We start from the raw sequence: 23,514 nt of genomic DNA on the forward strand, positions 1-23,514 counted from the left end.
AAAAAAACCTTACCCACCGAAAAAAATTAATGTATTGGTTGACACTTCTCATGCTCACCTCTTCCTGGATATATTGCAGGAGGAAGGGGGACGCTCTCAGATTATCCACAGGGATGTTGAAAAAACCTTGAATCTCCTTCTGATGCAAGTCCATGGTGATTAAGTGAGTCAGACCTTTGAAAAAGAGATGCCACATTAAAAGTGTCTGACATTTATACTTGGGACTAGTTGGTTCAATCAGATCTTGGTACAAATAACAAGAGGAAGTGTGCTGCAGTTATGTACAATGTATAAGATACAAAGAAAGTAAGTGCTACATTCCCACATCAAAGTATACGGCATTCAATAGCCACAGGTTAAAAGAAAATAACGCGGTGCCAGATCATGTAGTGATCATCCCGAGGCTGGCTTCCAACTGAGGGTACAGTACCCTGGTCGGTCTTTAAGCCATCAGAAACAGATAACTAGTAGAAATCAGCCACACAATAGGCATAAAAACACATGGTTTGTCCAGAAAGGGTACCATCTTGTACTTGTTAGTTACATTTCAACCTTATATAGTTTAAAACATCATTAAAACTGCTGTAGCTCCCCCCGACCCCCAGCCCCGATCTAAACACACTATGTGTTTCTCCTAGCAAAGAATAAAATCGTTAGCCGCTTCACTGCAGGGCTCGCCAGTGCTGCAAAGCACTCGCAGGCTGTTTTGCAGCAAGGACTCATCACCTCAGTCCTCTTTACAAACCCAGACCAGCTACTCCAGCTCAAACCTACATAACAATCAACAGCACTACAGTTAAACCAAACGACCAGAAACACACATCCTTTAAACGGAACTAAAATATAATTGACCTTCAAGATTCACCTTTCCAAAGAATTAAAATAGACCACATTCTCACTGGGCATGCACATTCCGGACGAGATCATTATAACAAAACAGCTTCTAATCTGTTACTGCTACATTAGACAAACCACGTTCACTGTTACACGGGTCACAATCAGTATATTCAATGTAGCCACAGACCAATCTACATCATTGCTGTAACTTGTCTGGCAAGCCTAAGCTACTGAAAGCAAAACAAGAAAAGAATTGTTCTTTATTATGCAAGCGCTTAGTTATATTGGAATAGAACAATTTACCATTAACGCCACTGTTCAGAGTGACTCAAGATCTCCAACTATGAGGACTGTCCATCTCTCAGACAAGTAGCATGGCCTTTTTGGCTTCATTTTACAAACTAGCACAGATCTGCCCCATTTTATACCATATATACATGGTTTTCCTTCCACATTTCAGTTCACTACTTTTAGTAAGCCACAAAGCAAGAGGGAAGAAACATACTGAAAAGGTTAAAAATAATTAACTCTAGTCAGTCATAAACAGGACCTTCATATCACTGTGGTTACAAATTTGGAGAATGTCCATCAGGTGAGGCCTCACAACAGACTGATGCAGGTTATTAGTCAGACGGGATACATTTCAAGTCCCAAAAGGAAGCGCTTCACAGGACCCTTTACACTTTTATAATCTCAAATGTTTCCTCACTAACAAATATGGTCAACACTCAACGTTAATGAAGATCGTGATGTTAGCCAAAGAAAAGCTGAAAAAGCTACCCTTCAAGCTGCGATAAGACGCTCCGCGCTAATCAACACAAGCAGCAAATGGTTTGCCTGGGGTGCAAATGTATTGTATCTGGCAAAGTGAAACTCTATCAACTATGTACTTGCGCATTCTCAATGTCACTGGGCCTAGTAAAATCAGTGTTTTTGTTCTCCCTTGTCTTGGCGTGCTCTGAAACGCTTGTGTACGAGTGTGATACAAATAAAATATCCATATCAATATCAATATGATGTTGCTCCTGCAATGATAAACGATCAGCCTTGCAAAAGAGAAGCAATTTAAACAATCGCTATGGTGAACCATATGTGGTCCATGTGATGTTCTGAATGAAAAGCGAAAAAGAATTGCAGTCTCAATTGCGGAAATCCATAAAACTGTACTTGAAAGGGGCACAATGCTTAGCATAGTTTTGTTAATCTTCCATTTCACATAGATAATTGCACACGAGTATGTCCCAGTATTGAAGGGGTTACACTTCTAATAGGATTGTAAAGAGATGTACAATGCTAACATGCAAACATTTACCCAAATTAAAGACTAAATAAATGATGCTGTGTGGTTGCATGCTGCTAGACTGAACGTACTTGTTTCAAGAGAACATGAGTAAAGAATATTATTGAGGTGAGTCTTTGGAGCAACGAGCAGTGGTGGTAGGCTAAACAGCTAAACAGTGATGCTCATTATTTGAGTATTTATTGACAATGGCCCTAACCCTGGGAAGCAGCGGAAAGCCATACAAGTCATAAGGGGAAGTCGACAGTAAGGGAAAGCATACTGCAAGGGATCAATGTAAGGGAGTGGGGAGGCAACAATGTGGCGGGTGAGGTTGGGTGATTCGGCTGCAAGGGATCTAAAAGCAAACCGGGAAGGCCCAGTCTCAGGTTACACCAGGAGTGGTGGGGGTGTGGACCTAGGTGTTAAGGGCGAGCTATTCCTTGAAAAAGAGTATATCCGATACATGTGCTACCAAGTAGCAGTGGTGGACAAACAACATGCACCAGTAAACGCAATGAAAAAAGAAACACAACGTGAATGTGGGCGGTCTCATTGATATTGGAAACCACACACCATTAAGTCAATGAAAATGTTCAATGACAGCAATAGTTCCATGTGAATTGTTTTTAGAAGAGTTACTTAAGAGAAAATAAAGCACTACAACGGTGGATCAGTTAAATGAAAGGGGAACAGTGGGAAGATACTATTTATTGACAGGGCAGAGTGATAATAAATTAGTTTAACCTGTCAAAAGCAAGTGCAGGTGTGCCAAGTATTGTGGAGGGGATACACCATCAGCTTTCCCACTACATCAATTAGACGGGAATCAGTTGCTCAAGCTACAGTCTTCAAGATGTTTGCATGTATACAATTCTGTGTATGCCTTAGTGGGCGACAACCTATCAGAATAAAATGTCCCTGGGGGCCAAACTGAAGCATTGAACAAAGCTTGATTTGCATAACAAAATGCTTCTCTAAATTATACAGGCTTCTTTCATAGAATATCAACATCAGGACCACACTTAGAATGTCTTCATATTTCCTTCAAAGCACCGTTTTTAGCTACTGTGGTACCCAACACAACTGCGATTGGTTGGTTACTATATTCTGGCTACCAGGAAAGCTTAAAGAGCACATTAAAATGACCTTGTTTGCCTAAGTGCAGCAGCATTTAATTGACGCAGCATGAGCACCAATCGTACTGCGGCAATACGTGAAAAACTACATTTGTGTATGTCCAGTTTAATGAGTAATGTATGCTGAGCCTAATAAGTCCAACGGGTAACTAAGCCAGACTGCATGGTGGCATCAGAATACACTGAAACGTCTGTTGTGCCAATCACATAAACATGTCCTCAGGCCTTTGCATCATAATTGCAGCTCCTCTTTCCAATGCTGCTGAAACAACTATGTACCAATCAAGAGAACATACCAGCCACAAACCTGAAGATGTAGAAATCACAAAAGAGATTAGAAAGGGTGCACGAGTGGTATTTTTCAGGGCCCCAGTAAATCAAAAGATTAGAATGCAGGAATGAAAATAAGCTTCCTGCAGGGCACAAGATAGATTGAGGGTTAACACACTGCAAGACGTAGCTCTAAAATTTGGTAATGACAATATAGATTGACAACTATGAAATGGCAGTGTTTCAGCATTGAGAATGTATGCATTGCCGCTTTGGAGTTTTTATTGTTCTCACACGAGGCAACCGTGCAGCTCACAATGTCACTGAGAAACATGTTCATGTCGACAATTTCATTAATTGGGACAAGTCAATCCATTTTAAACTAAAAACATTTCCATCCTAACTCATTCCGTAATTAAAACGTGATGCTGGGCAGCTGCTTTCTTAACAAATGCAGTGACAAAACTTCAAATGGTGGTATTTTCTGCATCTTCCAGGCTGGGTCTGGTATGTTTGAAGATCAGCACTCCTCTACAAGTGATTTACAAAGTCAGACACCACCCACCTCCCGTAAGCACTTTGTGCCCCTCTCCCCAGCTGTCCCCCTCTCACCCTTGTTTTCCAGTAATAGCACAACATCCTTTCTGTCTTACCGGCTTTGCACATCATTGAAGCCAGTAACTTAGAAACAATGGAGCCCCTTTTCCGCATCTTGCACTGCTTGCTGTATGGGAAGTAGGGTATGACACCGCTGATGCTCCTCGCGCAGGAGGTCCTGCATGCATACACCATGATCAGGAGTTCCATGATTGTCGTATTCACGTCCCTGGAAACGGGAGAAGTTTGGAGTACTGTAGACATGCATACTTAACATCTGAATTTCCTTTTTAATTGGATGAGCTCAAAGCAATTTAACTATGCAAGCTCAAAGCAACAATTAGCAACTGAACAACACTTAGAACCTGCTTGAGCAGGAGAGTTCAGCAATGTTTTAGTCAATAAGTGAGGGGCTCTGTGGAAAATCCCCTATAATGGTCCCACAATTTAAATATCCATACAACACACTAGTTCTGCTACTTTTTTCAGCAGTCTTCTAAATGATGTCTGGGTATGCAAGTAAGTGAACACAGGGTGCATGCTTTTGATCACTGTGGAACAACTGCCTTCGGAGACTCATTCTGAAGCAGGGGCCCTGTTAACGTTAAGCTCCAGAAGGCAAAAGATGCTCAAACAGAATATACAACACAAGATTGGCTTGGCTCTTTCGGGAACTGGCAGCAAGCTGGAGAGGTTGAGAATTTATGAAGGCGGACAAGTTGAAGTAGATCAAGTAACAATTTATAAATAATCTTAGTGTTAAAGGAATGCACGGTTCACAAAGTGATAGGCATGGAATTTGAAAAATACAAATATCAAGTTAAAAAAGGAACTTATCTGTAACAATAGCTTCCATGGGGATGTTGACAATATTTCTGTTAAATGAATATTCCCGAACACCATAGCATTTCAGAAATGTGAAGGAGATAATTATGTTCAGATGCCTTACTCACTCACAGCTTAATCCCTCAAGTTCATCCACATAGTCAAAAGCATTTTTCGATTCATTGAGCAGTCACAGATTTGACATGGCCAAAAATCCTGTAGAATAGATGTGGAATGCAGTAAAACAAAGCACTGTGGGTGGCATGCTTTTAGCCGATAAAATGGGAGTAGTGGGAGGGCTGATCAGTGGAATACAAGTTGGGAGCAAGTGAGAGGAGGGACAGGTCATTGTGGGCAAATTGGTTTGCAAGATGTAAGCAGAGGTGAGGTTGCATGGATGTCCAGAAAGGGGGGTTTCATTTCCGCGCAAGACATGCAGGTTTGTGGCCAGATCTTTTCGAATGTGCCCAAAAATGTTTGGCCAATGGGTTGACTTTATGTTCAGGAAGGGGGTTTACAAAATTACTTTACACATTGGGCAAAATGGGGTGCTGAAGTATATGCACCCATGCAAGATGCACCATTTTATGGGTTGATCCTTCTTACTGGAAGCCAAAACGTCTCTGTCAAAGTGGAAAAATGTGCCCTGGTTGCCTTGATCCAGTCAAATAGGATAGTGTTGGCACTTATAGACTCATCAAGTGAAGTAACTGGCCACACACATTAACAAACTGCGCCACACTTGATAGACTTCACTTGGTTATTTTAAAGAGGTTGGAGTCATTGCCTCTTTTTGCCTCACGCACCTGCGACTCCATTTTGAGAACTCAAGTAGAAATTGGTAACAAAAACCCCAAAACTTTCCAACGTATAGAATAATGTTTTTATAAACAGAGTTCTGCAAGCAGAGCCCAGTAAACAAAAAGCCAAATGACTGCCTTTGCGAAGAAGGGAAATCGTATAAGCCTATATAGATTTTAAGGACTATGTAGGAAAACATGTAGTGTATACATTCCTCCTTTATTTTCTAGATGAAGGGAAGCTGGTAGCAGAAGGTATTCATAACATGAAGACTGGTGGAATAAAATATAAAAGAAAGGCAGGCTCATACACTTGAGCTGTGCTTGCACATCCCCCCCCCCCATGCAGCAACTAAACTGTCATAGGACCAGCCTTTGTGCTCATGAAACAAAGGCTGGATTCCTGCGGGGCTGTTTTAAAATAAAAACCTTGTTTAGAATTTCACTATCGCCACAAAAAAAGTCACCTGTTACACATTAAAACAAATGTTTGAGATTGGATTTTGCAGGTACATTTTTTTTTAAAGTTCAGTTTGGTTAACTTACTTTGAGTCCATCAAATGCACACAAGCGTACGTGTATGCCTGGGTGCGTGCATGCATGTGTATATGCGTCTGCATGTGTGTATGTACACGTGTATGTAAACATGTACGTGTGTGGGGGAGTAGATGGATGGTGTGCAGTATGGGAGAATCTCCCCCCCCATCCCTCCATTACAGGAAATAAGTCGATCAAAGTAAGTCAACCGAACGGAGGACTTTTTAGGAGTCTAATCACGTAGTTTAATCATACACAGTCATGGCCTACCAGTGACTCCAGAGTGGGAGCTCCGATCTGACCAGGCGTATGAATGGGTGTCTGCGATTCACTGTTGACTACACATCCCGAGTTTGCCCTAGAAGGTTTGAATGTGGCGACCAGTCTCGATTGGGAAGATGCCAAATGTTCGAATGGTGCAGTGTACCAGAGTGGAAGCTGAACGTGCATTGTTGTGCTCCTTCCCTTGAGGACTAACTCTCCACCAGGACTACTGGATTCATTCAGTAGCACTTGTAGGAGCTCAACTTGCATGTGAAACCCCAAATCCCAAATCACCAGCAGCACAATGAGTCGGACCGACGAGTGTCCAAATCTTTCTGGAACCGCTAGGCTACCGCCTGCACCCCGTTGGCCACTGTTAGGAAATAGTTTTATTTTAGCAACTTTCCCAACAACTTTAATGGGACCCCAAGCTTATCCGCTGACTAATTTGGGCCGAAACTGACTTTTTGGTTGAGCAAGCCCTTAAACCACACCAACCTGCTTTACTTGAAATCTGTGGAGCAGCAGCAGCACCTACCTTTTGAGGAGTGGGACAGAGAAACGGTTTCCCTTTTTGTGTCAACTGGTAGGTTTTGGTACTTTGTGTATTCTGAACACGTTGGCAGCAGTGTTATTTTGAAACTTGAAAGGTGAACTACAGGACAATCTTTCTACCACAGGAACGCATTTTGCCCATTTGCATGCACAAAAAACACAGTTCCTCGTAGTTTAAGCCCTGTTCTTTTGATGCACTCTTTGTTGGCTGCCTTCCTCCCTGCTAGAATAGCGCAGGTCCTTGCACTGGTGAGCTGAAGTCTCCCTCACCCAATTTCTGGTTAAAGGAAAGCGCCTGGAGACAAATCGGAATGTCGACCAGCGAAGCAAAGAATCCGAAGCCGGAGGGACAACAAAAGATGCCGTAGGACTGCTGGTGGACCATCCACTGGGCAAGCAAAACACTGCAAAGCAAATCGCTGCCTTTTTATCGATCCGGGAGACCTGGAACTGGTGCCTCCCTCCCCCTTGGATTGTGGGCGTCCTACTCTGTTCATTCTCTGTAACTCACAGAAGTGGTGTCTCGTCATGCAACTAACCTTGTCCACGTGCTACTCTTCACCAAAGAGCGGGGCCTACTTGAAGCCTAGGTTCATCTGTCCCGCAGCACTGTCCCTGGTGACCATCTGCAGTGACTTTCCAACTCCACTTCCCATTTGCACCATCTGTGGGTTCCTCCAAAATCAGGAGTACAAAGTCTTCTTCACTTCGGGCCGTGGCCCATACTGGTGGTGGGGGTTCAACTGTTAGGTCACTGCCTGAGATGGGAACCACTGAGACTGGAACCACTAAATCGCTCAGCCAAGCTTTCAAACGTGTTCTCCTGAAGTCTCTGGTGGACCTCCAGCAACAGAACCAATGGAGAGAAAAATTGTGCCCAACAACTCTAAAAGTTCTGGGGCAATTGGTTCTCGTGATTGGGATTCGAGGGGCTGGGTAATATACATGTCTTTATGCCCCTCTGTTGCCCACAGAAACCAACTGGCTGAACATTCCACTTTAGCAGCTACCTTGGTCGTGAAATATGCTGTGGAATCTGGGTATAAAAATCCTGCCTGGAATCCACTGATATAAAAAAAAAGGTAGTTCTAGTTTCCAATGAAGAAAAAGATTCCCTCTATGGATCACATTTCTACTATCTAAATCTTTGGCTATTGATTTGAGCCCTAGTTAACTATATGGCCGATTTCTGAGTGACTAAACCCCATAGCCTCCATAAGCCAATGCGGGTAGCTATAACATTGCTGGACATTGTTTTTAGAATAGGGAAGGACTCAAGACAAATTTACCAAATACCTGACAATTATAAGGTAGCACCAAAACTAAACTAATTTCCCCCCACTTTAGCTGTATAACAGGGTTTGCACAAACTCCATTTGAAATCTAAAGTCTGGTGGGTGTCCCTCTGGTTAACCAACTATGATAGTGCATATTTATACATAGTGTCTTTACTTACATTTGTGGTTTACCTTGCTGAATAAAGTGTGTGTTTAACAATGAAGTATTTTATTTACATTTACATGCACGGACAATCCATTTCTTAGTCTTTGTCTATGTCAATTGTACTTTACACCAGTCCACCCCCTCGAAGACTTACTGCTCAGTCAAACTACCAAGTGAGAATGGTTAGACTGTTGGTACCAGTCTAATCCACCAAGTTTAGCTTCCCAGAAACCTAAGACAGCAGCAGTGGTTGGTTCTGAAAACACTCCCAACAGCCGCCAACAATGCAATCTTAGCTACTGAAGTAGCGGTACCATACCCCAGCACCTCAGTTCACCTCTCCACTCTAGAGATGTCCTCCAGGATCCTTGAGCCAATTTCTGAAAACCATATGCCTCCTATGCTGAACTGCTTTGACAGTTCCTTCCCCTCTAATCAGAGGCTTTCCACTTGTCTTGCTGTGAATAGCATTGTGGGCCACAGGAATCCATCGGGTGCAAACAATGCAGATCTGCTACTTGCGTCAACAGCCACCTTTAAATGATTAATTTGTATTCATCAGCAAAGGCTTTAATGCATAGGTTATGCGTTAACAGGCCTGCTGGCTACTCACTGCAAACCTGAAGGAGACCACTTACCTAAAGACGTTGGAATGATGAGTCTGCTTTTTATTCAAAAGGTATTCAAAACCCACAAACAGGTTAGATTAATCTGAAACCTACTGAACAATGTGTGAAAGAGTGTGAACTGGCATCAGATTAAAAAGACAAAGTTAAGCTTTTTATTACGAAAAGAGTCAAACTTAACGTTGGTGTCGATTACATTTTGGGTGGTACCCCTAAACTTAGTGTTTGGCTACCGAGTACCCCCATCCCCAACCCCGCCACAGAAACCTATTTTGAGTATATAATTCAGACCATGTGTCCCCTAAGGTATGACTGTTTAAGCACCTCATTTTGGCCATAGGATGTTTAAATAATGCTATATTGATTTTCGAGAGTAGGCTAGTGGCAGCTGCATTAGTAGCCCAATGTACTTCATTAGTAGCCATTGATATACTAATTTTTTTTTTATTTTTACTCCTGGACACAGCCATTTTTTGGGGGCAATTCTTTGGTTTGGAGAAACTAGTAGGAAGACCTAAAAGGGTCATTGTACAGCTGTCCAAAGCCAGGCCTATATGCATCCTGTGTGGAAAGACATAAGTGTTCAGTTTTTATTTGGGACTGCTGGGATAGGCTGCCTGCCAAAACCTGAGAGCCCTTGTGTGAGATGAGAGCTGACTTGGGTCAGCCCATGAGCGTATGGGTTTTTATTGAAGGGAGACCCTGACACTTTGTTCAGCTGGATTTTTCCTAGAGTTCTTTTGAACCCTGCATGCATTCTTACATGCTGGAGGATTTATCACCAAGAAGTTGATTCTGCAATTTTGGGCCCAAGTTTGCCCATACTGGTTGAACTTGTGTCCTACACAACTCCGGTTTAGATTTTGTGCTGCTGGACGTCCTTCCTGGGCTGTCCTAATCCTCTCACTGGTCCACCTTGTTGGCTGGACTGGGACCTTTTCTAAGCCACCAGACGGCCACTCTCCTGAAACATTCTTGATTGCACGCTTTGCAGGTTAGCCTTCCGTCACCCAGCCCTGCTTCTTCTGTTAGTTTGTGTCACCCTTGGTCTTTCCCACTGATTCCTTCTTGCAACCGTTTGCTGCTGGTTGGCTTCTCCTCATCGTCCACCAAGCTGTCTGAATCTGAATGGATGGATTTCTCCATGTTCAAGCCATCTTTTCTGCTAGTGCACCCACTCCCTTGAAGGCAGATAATTTTTGTTGAGTCGTCCGGGTCGTCACTCATCTGGGGTTCAAGTCCCAGGTGATCAAACCCTGCAAATCATCCTGAAAGGGAAGATCTTTTACTGAGCAGGTTGTTTTACCATTCCAGAACTGTCTTTAAGGAATGATCATGGTAAGTACTTACCTTTGGGCCCTGGGTTGGTGTGTTATTAGAGATACTTATCCTCAGAGATATTCATGGCCAGAGGATTCTGCAGGGCCCCTTATGCCACGTTTTGTCATTCACTTGCAATGGCCCACATCATGCCAGTTTTCTATTTCGGGGTTGCTGGGTCCCGAGCCAGGCCGAAAGCAGACTGCTTCCTCTGGCAGTGCCTGCACCTGTGGGGTAAAAATTTAACTTACCATCCTTTTCACCACAACCACAACTGCCCTGCAACTTTAAAGGTACTTACCAGCATTTGGACAGGTTGCGTTGGTACCCCTTGGGATCATGCAGCTGTAGGCCAAAGCCTACTTTTAGGATGTGCCACTGATTTATGTATTTTGAAAGTGTCAGTGTTTTTTTAAAAAATGTTGGCATTACACTCCTATTTGTCGACAATGCTTGGCTACATTAATAACTGGAAGTTATGCACAGTATCCAATTTACTAAGAGTGTAGAGTATGGCACAAGCAGTTGAATCGTATTCTGATGTTTGATGGTCTTAAGGCTTAGGTTCTTAAGCGCCATACCCTTTTACCGTATACGGTGCATTTTCATTATCAATTCATGCGACTATTATCTGTGTAGACATTATGGGTCCTTAATGAGGCTATGTGAATGTATTATTCTAGTGTGTCTTGGGTTTCCTTTTCTTCCTGCTTCCTTAGTCCCGTGGTGTTCCTACTACCAAGTAGTGGGCACACATGCAGCTTAGGAAAAGGTTGGGCCTTAAAATTCACCATTACTGATTTTTACATACACTATTTTTTTATTTATTTTGTATTTGTAAAGCGCACTACAGCCCACAGGCAACGAGGCCCTTTAAAGGCAATTTAAAGAGGCTTACTTGCGGGTTACAAAAAGCAGCCCAAGAAGCTATGCTTAGATACATTTGTTCAGTTACAGATGTTACACATTGAACTTTACAGTTGATTACTCATATTCATGTCTAGGTATCAGAATGCAAAAAGGTAAATATCATATACATGGTGATACATAAGAGGTGCAGATATAATGGGAAATGCTCTATAGTCAAAGAGCTGGGTTTTTAAGGCCTTGTGGAAGGCTGTGTGTGAGTCGATTGATCTAATCTGAGCTGGGAGGTTGCTCCATAGGGTTGCAGCCATAGTGGGGAAGCTGGTGCCTCCTGCACATACTCTGGCGTGTGCGGAACCGTGATGCGGTTGGCATAGGTGGCCCTCGATGGTCTGGTGACTGTTTGGTGATCCTTTGTGCCAGATAGGGAGGGGCCTGATCATGAAGACATTTATGTGTAAGGGCCAAGGTTTTGAAAGCCACCCTTTCCTTGATGAGGAGCCATTGTACCTACCTCCTGACCCCAGATATGTGTTCCCTACGCGAGGTGCCTGTAGCAGCCCTTAAGGCATTATTTTGGGCAATCTGGAGTTTGGCGAGGTTTTTTTGAGACGTTCCAATGAACAGGGCATTGCAATAGTCCAGTTTGGAACCGATGATGGCTCTGGCTATTGAGATGCAATTTTGCCGTGATAGGAAAGGCCTGATGGCATTGATGAGTTTAGAGTGGTATGCTGCGGAGGAGGTGACGGCATTGACTTGTCTGTCCATGGTGAGGCTGGGTTCGAGGTACACACCCAATGTTTTAATATTTTGAGAGACTGTGATGGGAATATTATCCACAGTGAATGACTGGTACTTTTTATCAAGTTTGCCCAATGTGGATGGGGAGCCAACCAGGAGGAGTTTGGTTTTGTCACTATTTAGGCAGAGCCAATTCTCAGCCATCCAGGATTGAATGGTGGAGTAGATATTGTTAAGTGTCTTCAGGTCAGTATTGTAATCACCGACAGGGGGATGAGAACCTGCGTATCATCTGCATAATTGGTATATGAGATGCCACGTTAGTCAAGTATCCTGAACAGAGGTCTTGTGAAGAGGTTGTATAGTGTGGGGGCTATGGAGGAGCCCTGTGGGACTCCGCATTTGATGGGGCTGGGTGTAGCGTTAGCGGAGTCTGAGAAGACATTCATTACCCTCTCCTGAAGGAATGAGGAGATCCAGTCACATGCTTTGGTTGAGAAGTGGGCTGAGGCGGTGAGATGGTGGCATAGAGTTTTATGCTCTACCAAATTGAAGGCCGCCGAGAGGTCTAGAAGCAGGAGGAGCACCGGTTTGCCTGCGTCTCTTAAGTCGTCCATCCATTTTTTAGGTCAAGTAGTGCCATCTCGGTGCCATGTCGAGGGCGGAAACCGGACTGGCGTAGTCCAAGGAGGTGGTTGTCTTCAATACATTTTTGAACCTGCAGGTAGGCTGCTTTGTCAAGAATCTTTAACAGAAAGGGGACCGTTGTGATAGGTCGGTAGTTCCCTGGGATAGATGGGTCGAGAGACTTTTTTAGGAGAGGTCTGACCCAAGCTTCTTTTAGGGACGTCGGTACATGCGACGATTGGAATGATGAGTTGATGAAGGCGGTAATGATGGGAGCCAGGGCTGGTGCGCAGTCTTTGATAATGTGGGAGGGGCAAATATCTCCCTTGCAGTTGGATGGCTTAATGGATTTTATGAGTGTAATGACTTCAGATTCCGTCATGTTAGAGAATTCAAATTTAGGTATTTGGCTAGGAGCGTCACAGGCTGGATGTGCCGCTGCGCGATCTAGAAGAGCAGATGGCGCTTTTTGGTGGGCTAAATTTTAGAGTGTAAGGTATCTAGTTTATGTAGCATAGCGTCTTGAATTTGTTTGCACCAGGTCTCATCTTTGGTAAGGGTGGATGGTGGATAGGAGGGTGACTCCAGTTCCCTGAATATGGCGAAGATTTCCTTAGTCGCTGAGTTTGCATTGCTAATCCTGGTGTTGTAGGAATCTGCCTTAGCCTGTGTGGTAGCTATTTTAAGTCTCTGGAAATGGACTTGTTGGCCATTTTGTTGGAATCAGTGGGGTACTTTTTCCATGTGGCCAGTAGCGCTCTCTTTTTAGTGCAGAGATCAGAGAGTTCTTGTGAGAACCAGGCGTTGGAATGCTTCATTCTTTTTGCTTTTGTTGCCGTGAGGGGTGTGATGGCATCTACAGCTGTGGTTATGACTTGGCTAAATGTGTTGGCTAAGAGGGTGGGATCATTGGGGAATGGATGTTGTAATACTGGGATGAACAAGTGCAGGAGGAGAGTATCTTTGGTTAGTTTTTTGGAGCTCCTTGAGAGCCCTGCCGGAAGAAGGATGGTGGGTCTAGCAGGTCCTGGTGAGGTGTCGATGTGAAAGTTGATGCTAAAGTGGTCCGACCAGGGGATGGGAGATATGGTGTGGTGGAAAATAGGGCAGTTATGTTGTGTCACCCAATCTAAGGTGCGTCCTTTGATGTCTGTAGGCTTGGTGATAGCTTGGTTAAATCCTAGTGTAACTAGCGCCTTTTGTAGGGATTGGGCGTTGGGGTCCTTGGCGTTGTTGAGCCCTAGGTTCATGTCACCCAACAATACTACTTCGGATGTCTTTTTCAGATTATCGGAGATCGAGTGAATGAGGGCTTCCTGGAAGTGGTTTGAAGGTCCTGGGGGGCGATATACTAGATGGAATGCAATGGTAGTGTTATGGGAGATTTTGAGTTTGATTGGTAGATAATCCGAGTTGAAGCCTATTTCTCCCTGGGTTCTTCTAATGTCAAGAGAGTCTTTGGCTATAATGGCCACTCCTCCCCCCCCTTTGTCCCGTCCGATCCTGTCTATAGATGGTATAACCGTCAGGGATGGCCAGTGAGAGGGCTGGTCCAGAGGTGTCTTGTAGCCATGTCTCGCATAGAAAGAGCATGTCAAGCTTATCCCTAGTGATAAGGTTATGCACATCGAGCATGTGTGCCCGGATAGAGCGTGTGTTGACTAGGGCACAGTTAAGGCTAGTCAAGGGGAGGCTAGTGGGCCGTGTGGTAGCATTGGCAGTATGGACATCAGGGCCTAACCTATTGTCAGCAGCATCAGTGGGCACATTTGCATTTGGGGCAACCGGGGCAACAGGGCCCAACATAGTACAAGCGTCAACATCAATGGGCAGTGCATTTCGGGCAACAGGGCCCAGCATAATACAAGCGTCAACATCAATGGGCAGTGCAATTGGGGCACCAAGCGCAGCATCAAAGGGCAGTGCAAATGGGGCACCAAGCGCAGCATCAAAGGGCAGTGCAAATGGGGCACCAAGCGCAGCATCAAAGGGCAGTGCATTTGGGGCAACAGGGTGTTAGGGAGAATTCTATGTTAAGGCTAATTTCCCAAACCTAGTGAGTCCCCCAGCAGCTTTGCTGGATTTTTGGGGTTTATTTGTTTCTCCTGCTAAGAGTGAGACTCTTTTTCTCCCACTCGTAGACATTATTTGAGGTGTTCCTTTGACTTTGTATGTGTTTTATGGGCTATGGGGTCCTTTACCCCATAGGGCTTCATGTGTTTTTGGTATGTGAGTTACACAGCACCCTCTGTGCAGTAACCCAGGGGTGTCGTAGCAACTCCCAAAGATAGACTCCATACCCTGGGACTGACTACTGTCTCCCAGGGCATGTAAAGTCACCATTGGCTTTACTAGTCTTAAATTGTGAACAGAACCAGTACAAATCATCATATTGTGGACGTACTGGTCGGGGCAATTCGATTGCCCCGGAGTCTGTTGTTCGAGGGGGCACTGTCCAGTCCCCCCCCCCGAACGAGTTTTGGCTGGTGGCAGTGGATACTACTTTTTATATTCGACCGCGAATATATTCCTATGGGATTTTCCCATTGTTCGAGGCTACCACTTTTTAATATAGCCCCGAACATACTGCCGGTTTATTAAATTAATATAAATATACCGGTTGGTATTTTTTACCGAAACTCGGTTCCAAAATGGCGTTTGTGTTCGCTTCTGTGACTCCAACCCAAGTCGAGCCCTTTGTTACACTTTTTGACGGGCATCTCCACAGAAGCCTCCAAAAGTGGTGCCACTCTGTCTGGGTACCACAGGGGGTATGGGTGGGGGTTTAGGCAACCTGGACAGAGTTGCCTCAGCAACTCAAGTCGCACTCTGGTGTGATTGGCCCAGTGGTGAGCCGCCCGGCTCACCACTTAGCATGTTTTGAGTGACAGCTAGGACTGATGAATGGGGGGTTTTCTGCATAAAAGCAGGGCTTTGGGGACTGGGACTTCAGACGTCGCCACAGGACCAAAGAATCCGAAGAGGGAGAAGCTGAGCCGACCTGCAACGACGACACCACCGGTGGAGCCCTGCTGAACCGTCTCACCACTTTTCCCGACGACAGAGGAGATCTTCAATCCGAAGAGTCTTCTTCCTTTGACTAGTGGGGATAACCAGTTTGCCCGCCTTTTCGCCTTCCTGGATCATCTTGTGGCCGCCTTGCCTGTGCCAAGCACCCCGGCAACCGGGATACCACGTTTTCTCCACTACCGCAAATAAAAGGGTAGTACCTTTTAACCGGAGAACTCCGCGGCTGGTTTCTTCCCTGGCAGTGCAACAACCTTCAGCCTTCCTCCACGTCGAGAACATCTCTTCCTCTGGATGACGCCGCGACTTGCACCCGCTGCCAGGAACAACTTCCCCCGCTGGAGAATCCTCTCCACTTTAAAGGTACTGTGTCCGCCTGGCCTCCCTCGCAACGGCCTGTGTGGGGTGACTCTTAAAGCCTCAACTTACCACTTAGGGTGGCCCTAGGCTGGCTAACTGAACTTTTCTAAACTGAACTAATTCCTTTCTGAACTCTCTGCAAGACTCTCCAAGCCTTTGAAACTGTGTGAGCTTGGGCGCATTGATGTTCTACTCTCTCCAAGAGGGAGCCTGGCCTCTGAACTTTTTGCTCACAAGTAGACTTTGACTTTCCTGCCTTGCTAAGTGCTTCTGAAAGATTGTGTTGTGTGCTGTTCCTAATTTCTGCCTTTTCCCTCCCTTTTTCTTAAACTTATTGGAGTGCCATCTTTAGTTAAGCGCTCACCTCTGTCTGGAAATAAGTGGTGTTAACTAAGACTTGTCTAATAAGGAATAAGGGATGTACATATGATAATAGTGATTGTGTTTTTGAACTTACTTATAATAATAGTGCTAGAGTGTTTCTAAGTGTGTCTTTAAATAAATAATTATATACTTGATACTAAAGCTCTGGTCAGTGTTTGCTTGTGCTACTCTCTTTTGGTACCTATCTTGTATACTCTATATACTGTAACTCTTCTTGAGAGAAGTCTGGCTGCTCAGCCACAGCTTCCAGGTAAATCTGGGTGGTACAGACTGCTACCAATTGGGTTTACTGTCAACACCTGTAGTCTTAAGCCTTTTGCAGTGGTCCCTAAGGGAACTGCACAGGTTTCTGCCTAACACATGGGCATCAGGGCCCAGCATCATACAAGCGTCAACATCAACGAGCAGTGCAATTGGGGCATCAAGCGCAGCATCAATGGGCAGTGCATTTAGGGCAACAGGGACCAGCATCACACAAGCGTCAACATCAATGGGCAGTGCATTAGGGGCAACAGGCGCAGTATCAATGGGCAGTAGGGCAACATGCGGTGTTGTGTGCTTTTCTGTGAAAGGGCAGTGTTTGCTCTTGGGACCTTGGCCTGAGGAGGCATGGTAGCGCTATGAGCTGGGGCATGCGGTTTGAGGCGGCGACGTTGCGCATATCTCCTCCCAATACGCGCATTCCGAGCAGCAAGGCTGGGTGGGTAGGTGCGGGGGGAGTAGGTCTTGGTGTGCAGATATAGCAATGCGTTGCAGCGGGAGACATCATGTGTGCCTGCATTGGGGAGTAGGCAGGTAAGAAGGGCAGTTGGAGCCTTACCTTCCGAATTGTGTTGGGTCTCTCTGGACGGCAGCTCCGAGCAGCGGAGAGCTGCAGAGAGGCAGAAAGGCCTTTTCCAACGGCCTTCTCCTTGCGGCTTCGCCTGCCGGTCTCCTCCTCCATGTATGCCAGGAGGGGAGGAGCTGGCAGGGTGCAGGGGCCAATGGCGGCAATCTGAAGTCGCTGAAGATTTCGCTGGCAACTTCCCGCTCTCCACATTGTTGTGGCGGGTTGCCATGGCAGCAGCTGCGGCTTCGTGCAATGTAGATTCCCCTCAGAAATTGTTTGACTTAACTGGGCACTAGACTTGACTTTCTCGTTGATGGAGAAGCCCAATTGAAACAGCAGATTGACTGTTGAGTATTTTGCTGAAACAGCTGAGGTGTCTCACCCGTTATTAGCCAGTCAGGTCCCTCAGATCGAAAGACGTAGGTGGTTATCGTTTCCAAAGGTGCGCACACAGTTCCAGGCAGAGCAGAATAGGCCTTTGATGGATCGAGATGTTGAACCTGTCTGGCGAAAGTCAGGCATAGCTTGATCCGACAGCGAATGAGATGAAGGAGTCAGGGAATCGATGCAACCGACCCCACACAAGCTGACATGAGGGGAATGTCAGCAGTGTCCCCAGTAAAACTTGTCGGCCGAGACTTGCTGCGCAAAGCCTTTGCCATAGAATGGCCGAGACGCAGGTTTTTTTTATGAAAGAAAAATAAAGGGCTACCCAAAGCCAAGCGTGAGCAGCCCCTCAAAGTGCCAAACAATACTTAGGAAATGAGATGCCACTAGCAGTACAGGAGCAGAGATCGTAGTACAGTTGTAATTTCCAAGATGGATTGTACCTACTCACCAACTGCCAAGCTGCTGCATTTCAGCTTGTAATATTTGTTTTGTTTGTGTTTGTTTATTTGTTTATTTATTTGTTGTGCGCGCCAAACCCTGAGGTAGCAGGGCGCATGAGAGCAGGTAGGTTTACAGCTTAGTTACAAAGGTTACATTTACAGAAGTTACACATTCATAGAACATGGCACCACAAGGTGAGACAATACCAAGTACAGTCGTATGGCCAAACAGACATGAAAAAACTAGATTTCCAAGTAGCAGTTCAGACATCTTTAGCCTAGGTGAGGCACGAGTCGTGGGTAGAAGGGGCAGAGCAGGTTACATAGTATTCTCAGTTAGCCATTTTATAGTGTTCTGTCTGCATTTGTTGAACGTCTGGTCAGATCTAAGTGCATTGGGTAGAGAGTTCCATAATTGAGCTGCCTTAACTGGGAAGCTGGCTCCTCCAATGGTGGTAAGTTTGAATTTGGCCACTGGAGGCCATTGGGACTAGCTGTTCGGGTAGGTCTAGTGGGGTTTTTTCTGTAGAATCGTTCTGTGAGGTAGCAGGGGGATTTATTATTTAAGCATTTGTGGATGAGGGATACAGCATTGAGGTTGTTTTTTTCTTGGGTAGATAGCCATTTGTATTTTCGTCTTATTTCGGAGATGTGAGCTCTTCTAGGAATGCTTAGAGCTGCTCTAAGTGCATTATTTTGGAGGACTTGTATTCTGTTGATTATTTGTTTGGTAGACCCTATGTAGAGGGAATTACAATAATCTAACTTTGATAAGATGAGGGCTCTGGCTAGGATAAGACAACTGTCAGCTGATAAGAATGGTTTCCCGGCTCATATTAATTTACATGTATAAGCCGTGGATGAGGCCAATAAATTCACCTGTTTGGTAAGGGAGAGGGTCGAATCAAGGGAAAAACCTAATGTTTTTACTTCTTTGGCGACCTTTATAGTGTTCCCATCGATGATAAATGCTGAATAGTTATGGTTAAGTTTAGAGATGCGAGCAGCCGTGCCCATGATGATGAGCTCTGTTTTATCATCATTTAAACATAGGCCGTGGTTGTCCATCCATGCCTGCACAATGCTATAGATTCTGTTTACCAAAGCCAGATCTTCACCGTAATCCCCAGTAAGTGGTAGGAGAATCTGGGTGTCGTCTGCGTAATTGGTGTAGGCGACGCCCAGATTGTCAAGATCGTCAAAGAGTGGCTTTGTGAAGATGTTGTAAAGTGTTGGCGAGACACAGGATCCCTGGGGCACTCCGCAGGTGATGGGTATTGGGTCAGCAGCCGCTGAGGAGGAGAACACCCTCATAGTCCTATCATTGAGGAATGACTGTATCCAGGCTATGGCCTCCCCTGAGAAGTGGGCCACAGAGTCTAAGTGGTTGCACAGGACTCTATGGTCCACCAGGTCAAAGGCGGCTGAGAGGTCTAGCAGGAGGAGGAGGGCTAGTTTGCCCTCGTCTCTGAGTGAATCAATTTGGGCCTTTAAGTCGATCAGGGCAGTCTCAGTGCCGTGTTGAGGTCGGAAACCAGATTGGCGGACGCCAAGGAGCTGGTTCGCCTCAAAAAAGCACTGAATTTGGGTATAGGCTACCTTATCTAGTATTTTTAGTAAGAAAGGCACCGTGGTAATGGGCCTATAGTTTGTGGGAATGTTGGGGTCCAGTGTTTGTTTTTTCAGAAGAGGGAGTACCCAAGATTCCTTTAGGTTACCTGGAATGGCGCCTGTAGTAAAGGAGGCATTGATAAGTTTTGTGATGAAGGGAGCTAGATCTCTTGCAGCGTCCTTGATCAGTTGTGCTGGGTTTGGTCGCCTTTGCAATTGGAGGGTTTAAGGCTCAGAATAGTTCTCTACCTCGATCACTGAGACCTTGGAGAAATTGAATTGGGAAATTTCTTTAGGTATAGTTATGGTAGTTTTGTTCAAGGGAGTCAGGTTGTGGGCTAGTAGTGAGGCTTTCTTTAGAGTAATTTTGGGTTGGAGTTTGGACACTTTGTTGGTTAATGCCAACTGTATGTTTGTGCACCAGATTTTGTCTTTGATGGAGTCATCCTGTGCTACGATGGGGGTTTCCAGTTCTTTTAGGATGGAGAATAGCTCCTTCATGCTGGAATTGGCTTCGGTGATCCTGTTATTATAGGTTTCTTGTTTGGCCAGTATGATTGTCCTTTTTGTATTGCGTTGAAGTGTTTATTAGGTTAGTTTTATTTTCCGCAGTGGGATGTAGGTTCCATGCTGTTTCGCATTTTCTTTTCTGAAGTCTTAAGTTTTTTAGGTGGGGTGGAAACCAAGAGTTCAGGTGCTTTTTAGGTTTACTATTCCTAAGTTTGAGCAGGGCAATGCTATCGAGAGCAAGGGTCATAGCATTATTGAATTCCTCCACTAGGAAGGCCTGGATCAACATGGTCAGGTAGATGGTTAAATTTGGGAATGATATGTGGCAGAATTTTATCCGCCGTGATATTTTTCTTGTTTCTGGTTAATGTGGCTGTGGCGAGGGGTGTTGGACCTATAGGTCTGTTGGTATTCATTGTAAAGGAAATTAGGTGGTGGTCTGTCCAGATTTGGGGGGCAATAGTAGTGATGGATAGGTTGCAATTGTGGCATGCAATCCAGTCCAGAGTTCTCCCTTTGGTGTGGGTGGATGCATTCACCTTCTGGAAGAAGCCTAGTTCTGTTAGGGTGTTGGCTACGGCAGTGGCCTGATGATCATTGATATCATTGTACCCTAGGTTAAAATCTCCTAGCACAAGAGTTTGTGACGAATTTTTTAATTTCTCGGAGATAATAGTGGCGATATCTTCATTAAAGGTACTGATAGGGCCTGGGGGTCTGTAGACGAGGTGAATATTTAATGTTTGAGAGTTGGCAGTAGGTAGTTTGATCGAGAGGGACTCACAGGAATCAAGGTTAGGTGTTGAGAATTCTCATGGAGAGATTAGTTTTGGCGATAATCGCTATTCCTCCGCCTCAAACGTTTGGTCTGTCAGCTCTAAGGATGGTGTAGTTGTCGGTGACTGCTAAGGTTAGTGCGGGTTCAGCTGCTTCGTGGAGCCATGATTCAGTAATGGCGAGGAAGTCAAGATCATTTTTTAGGATTGCGTCTGCTATGTCTATAGCATGAGCGACTAATGATCTGGCATTGATTAAGGCAGCTTTTAGGTCAGGATCCAGCTGTACCGTGGGAGGCGGGTTGGTGGAGGGCTTATTTCTTTTAGGATAGTGTTTGTAGCTAGGAGGAGCAGTGGTTTCTAGAGGTGGAAGTAGTTTGGGTCGAAGGTGACCCAGATTAATGTTGTATTTATTGATAGGTTCAAATATTTTGGGTAGGCGAGCTCTAAGTCTGTAGTTTCTCTGAGCTATATTACAATGTGATTTGGAGATAGGTTGTGTATGGGCAACTAAGCCCTCTAGGGGGAGGGTTGTTGGCATGGCGATGTATACAATGGTGCCGAGTATAGCTATCAGAATGGTGAGAAATGCTCGAGGGGCTAGGTTTGGTTGGTAAGAATACATAATGTAGTTACTGGTCAGTCTGGGGCTTGTCGTTTCCCACCACAAGCAGATATTAGCCAGCATTCAGCTAGGTATTAGGCAAAGCGGGCTAGGTTAGGGAGAGTAGACTGAGTGCCGCAGTCGAGTACTGGATACTGGGCGGAGTGGCGCAATGGCTTTTTGAAGGCAGCTGCAGACATTGTGAGCCAAGCACCGAGCTCACTGGCAAAAGAAATCAAAAGTGGAGTGCTCACTCCTCTTGCATTCTTTATTAGATGGTGCTTCAGCACTGGGCAGTGTACGCATGCCCCTTTTCCTAAGGGCGGCGACAACTAGTGAATCAGGTTTTACATTACCTTTAATGTAAAGAGGGTCTAAAGGTGATGGTTTTAAAAAAAGTTAGAGATGGGGCAATTTATTTTTGATAGACTGCAAAAGAGGATTAGCCTGACTGATGGCCTTCCTCATTTAAAATATCTATGAAATCAGTGTCTTCCAGTGTTTCCTGAGTCTGAATATTAAAATGATTTGCAGCCGTTTTAAACAAGTCATTTAATAGAACTTGATCATCAATGAGGGGTTAGGGGGTTGTGGCTCACTCAGAAATAATATCAGGGGGTCTATAATTGTGATGTCTGGGTTATCCTGATCATAGTCCTCTGCATTATCTGGATCATCATACCACACATTAATCTACCTCCTTCCCCCACCACCTTGATCCTGCAAACAGTCATGAGAGGCTTGCGTGTCAATGAGCAGTTGCTCAGAAATGCCCCCAATAGTATGTGTGGGAGAAGACAGACACTAGCGGATTTAGGTAAAGGCTGCCCCATTTCCAAGTCTAACGTTTTTGCCTAATTGGATTTAACAAGAGGAAACCTTTTCCATTTTGTCCTCAAAAGGTTCTCTAGACAAGGTCCCTGTCTTGGGTGTCTCAGTCAGAGGAAACAGAATAGACCCAGGGTCTTCTCTAGGCCTCTTCTTTTGCAGAGATTGAGATAAAGGGGAGGTAGCCCCAGTATATTCTGGCACCTTCTGTGAGTCAGTGGGTGGGTGAGATATGTGTTCCTGGGACTCTTTTTAGGATGTTTTTCTTTGCTAGAGTGTTTGCGAGGGACTCAGATGCACGCCCACTGACGCCTGTTTGGTTTTATCAATGTGCGCAGCAGGCTTATGATCGGTAGGCCGCGAGGTGCCTTCAGCAGTGATACAGCCTTATTCCGGCGCATCCGAATAACAGTTAGGGGTTGTGTGCTTTTTATGTGTGTGCGTGTCTTTGTAGCCAGGGGTTTTCCATATAGCAAACTGCGACTACCTTTTTGGGTTGGCGAATGACACGCGGGAGCCGGACTTTTGCCATGAAATGTCAGCGGCTTCCAAAACTGAGCCGTTGCTGCCTTGGCCTTCCGGGTGCTGGTCGGGGTCAAAGACTCTGCCATCATGGTGTGGGCAGCCAAACATTTAGTAAGTCGTCACCTCTTGTTTTGCTTTAGTCACCCCGAGTGGGAGTATGCCCAGACGTGTGTCCCGTGTCTGCTGGGCCTAGACCCCCAAGCTACTCATCACTGATGAGGCCCAACAATGAGAAACATGTTTGGGCATGCTTGTGGTCTCGTGCAGAAGGGATGTGACCAAACAGTTCGGCCTGGACTGCTCCCTTTGGGGTGGGACCATGCCCGATTTTCATATTGTCTTTCCACTTTTGTAATGGCTTGGCAGGCAAAAAACGATGGTATGGAGGGTTGCCCAGAGCAATGGCAGAGATTAAGATTAATTCTAAACCTTCCAGCCATCACCTCTTATTTTGCTGACATTTTAGTGAAAAGGCAGCTACATAAAGGCAGTATATAAGG

General features: G+C 45.2%; 1 protein-coding gene across 2 annotated transcripts in view; it reads right to left on the minus strand.

Moving 5' to 3' along the window:
- PRPSAP2 (phosphoribosyl pyrophosphate synthetase associated protein 2) overlaps nucleotides 1-23,514 on the minus strand; it is a 746,926-nt gene that overhangs the window by 448,303 nt on the left and 275,109 nt on the right. For both annotated transcript variants that reach the window (XM_069645686.1, XM_069645687.1), the window contains exons 5-6: nucleotides 4,179-4,351; nucleotides 59-174 (exon numbers count right to left, since the gene is read on the minus strand). In XM_069645686.1, the coding sequence (XP_069501787.1) occupies nucleotides 59-174; nucleotides 4,179-4,351 (289 nt within the window). The remainder of the gene's footprint in view (nucleotides 1-58; nucleotides 175-4,178; nucleotides 4,352-23,514) is intronic.

Source organism: Ambystoma mexicanum, chromosome 2p, assembly GCF_040938575.1.
Source record: "Ambystoma mexicanum isolate Mex_15411 chromosome 2p, UKY_AmexF1_1, whole genome shotgun sequence".
Lineage (NCBI taxonomy): Eukaryota > Metazoa > Chordata > Amphibia > Caudata > Ambystomatidae > Ambystoma > Ambystoma mexicanum.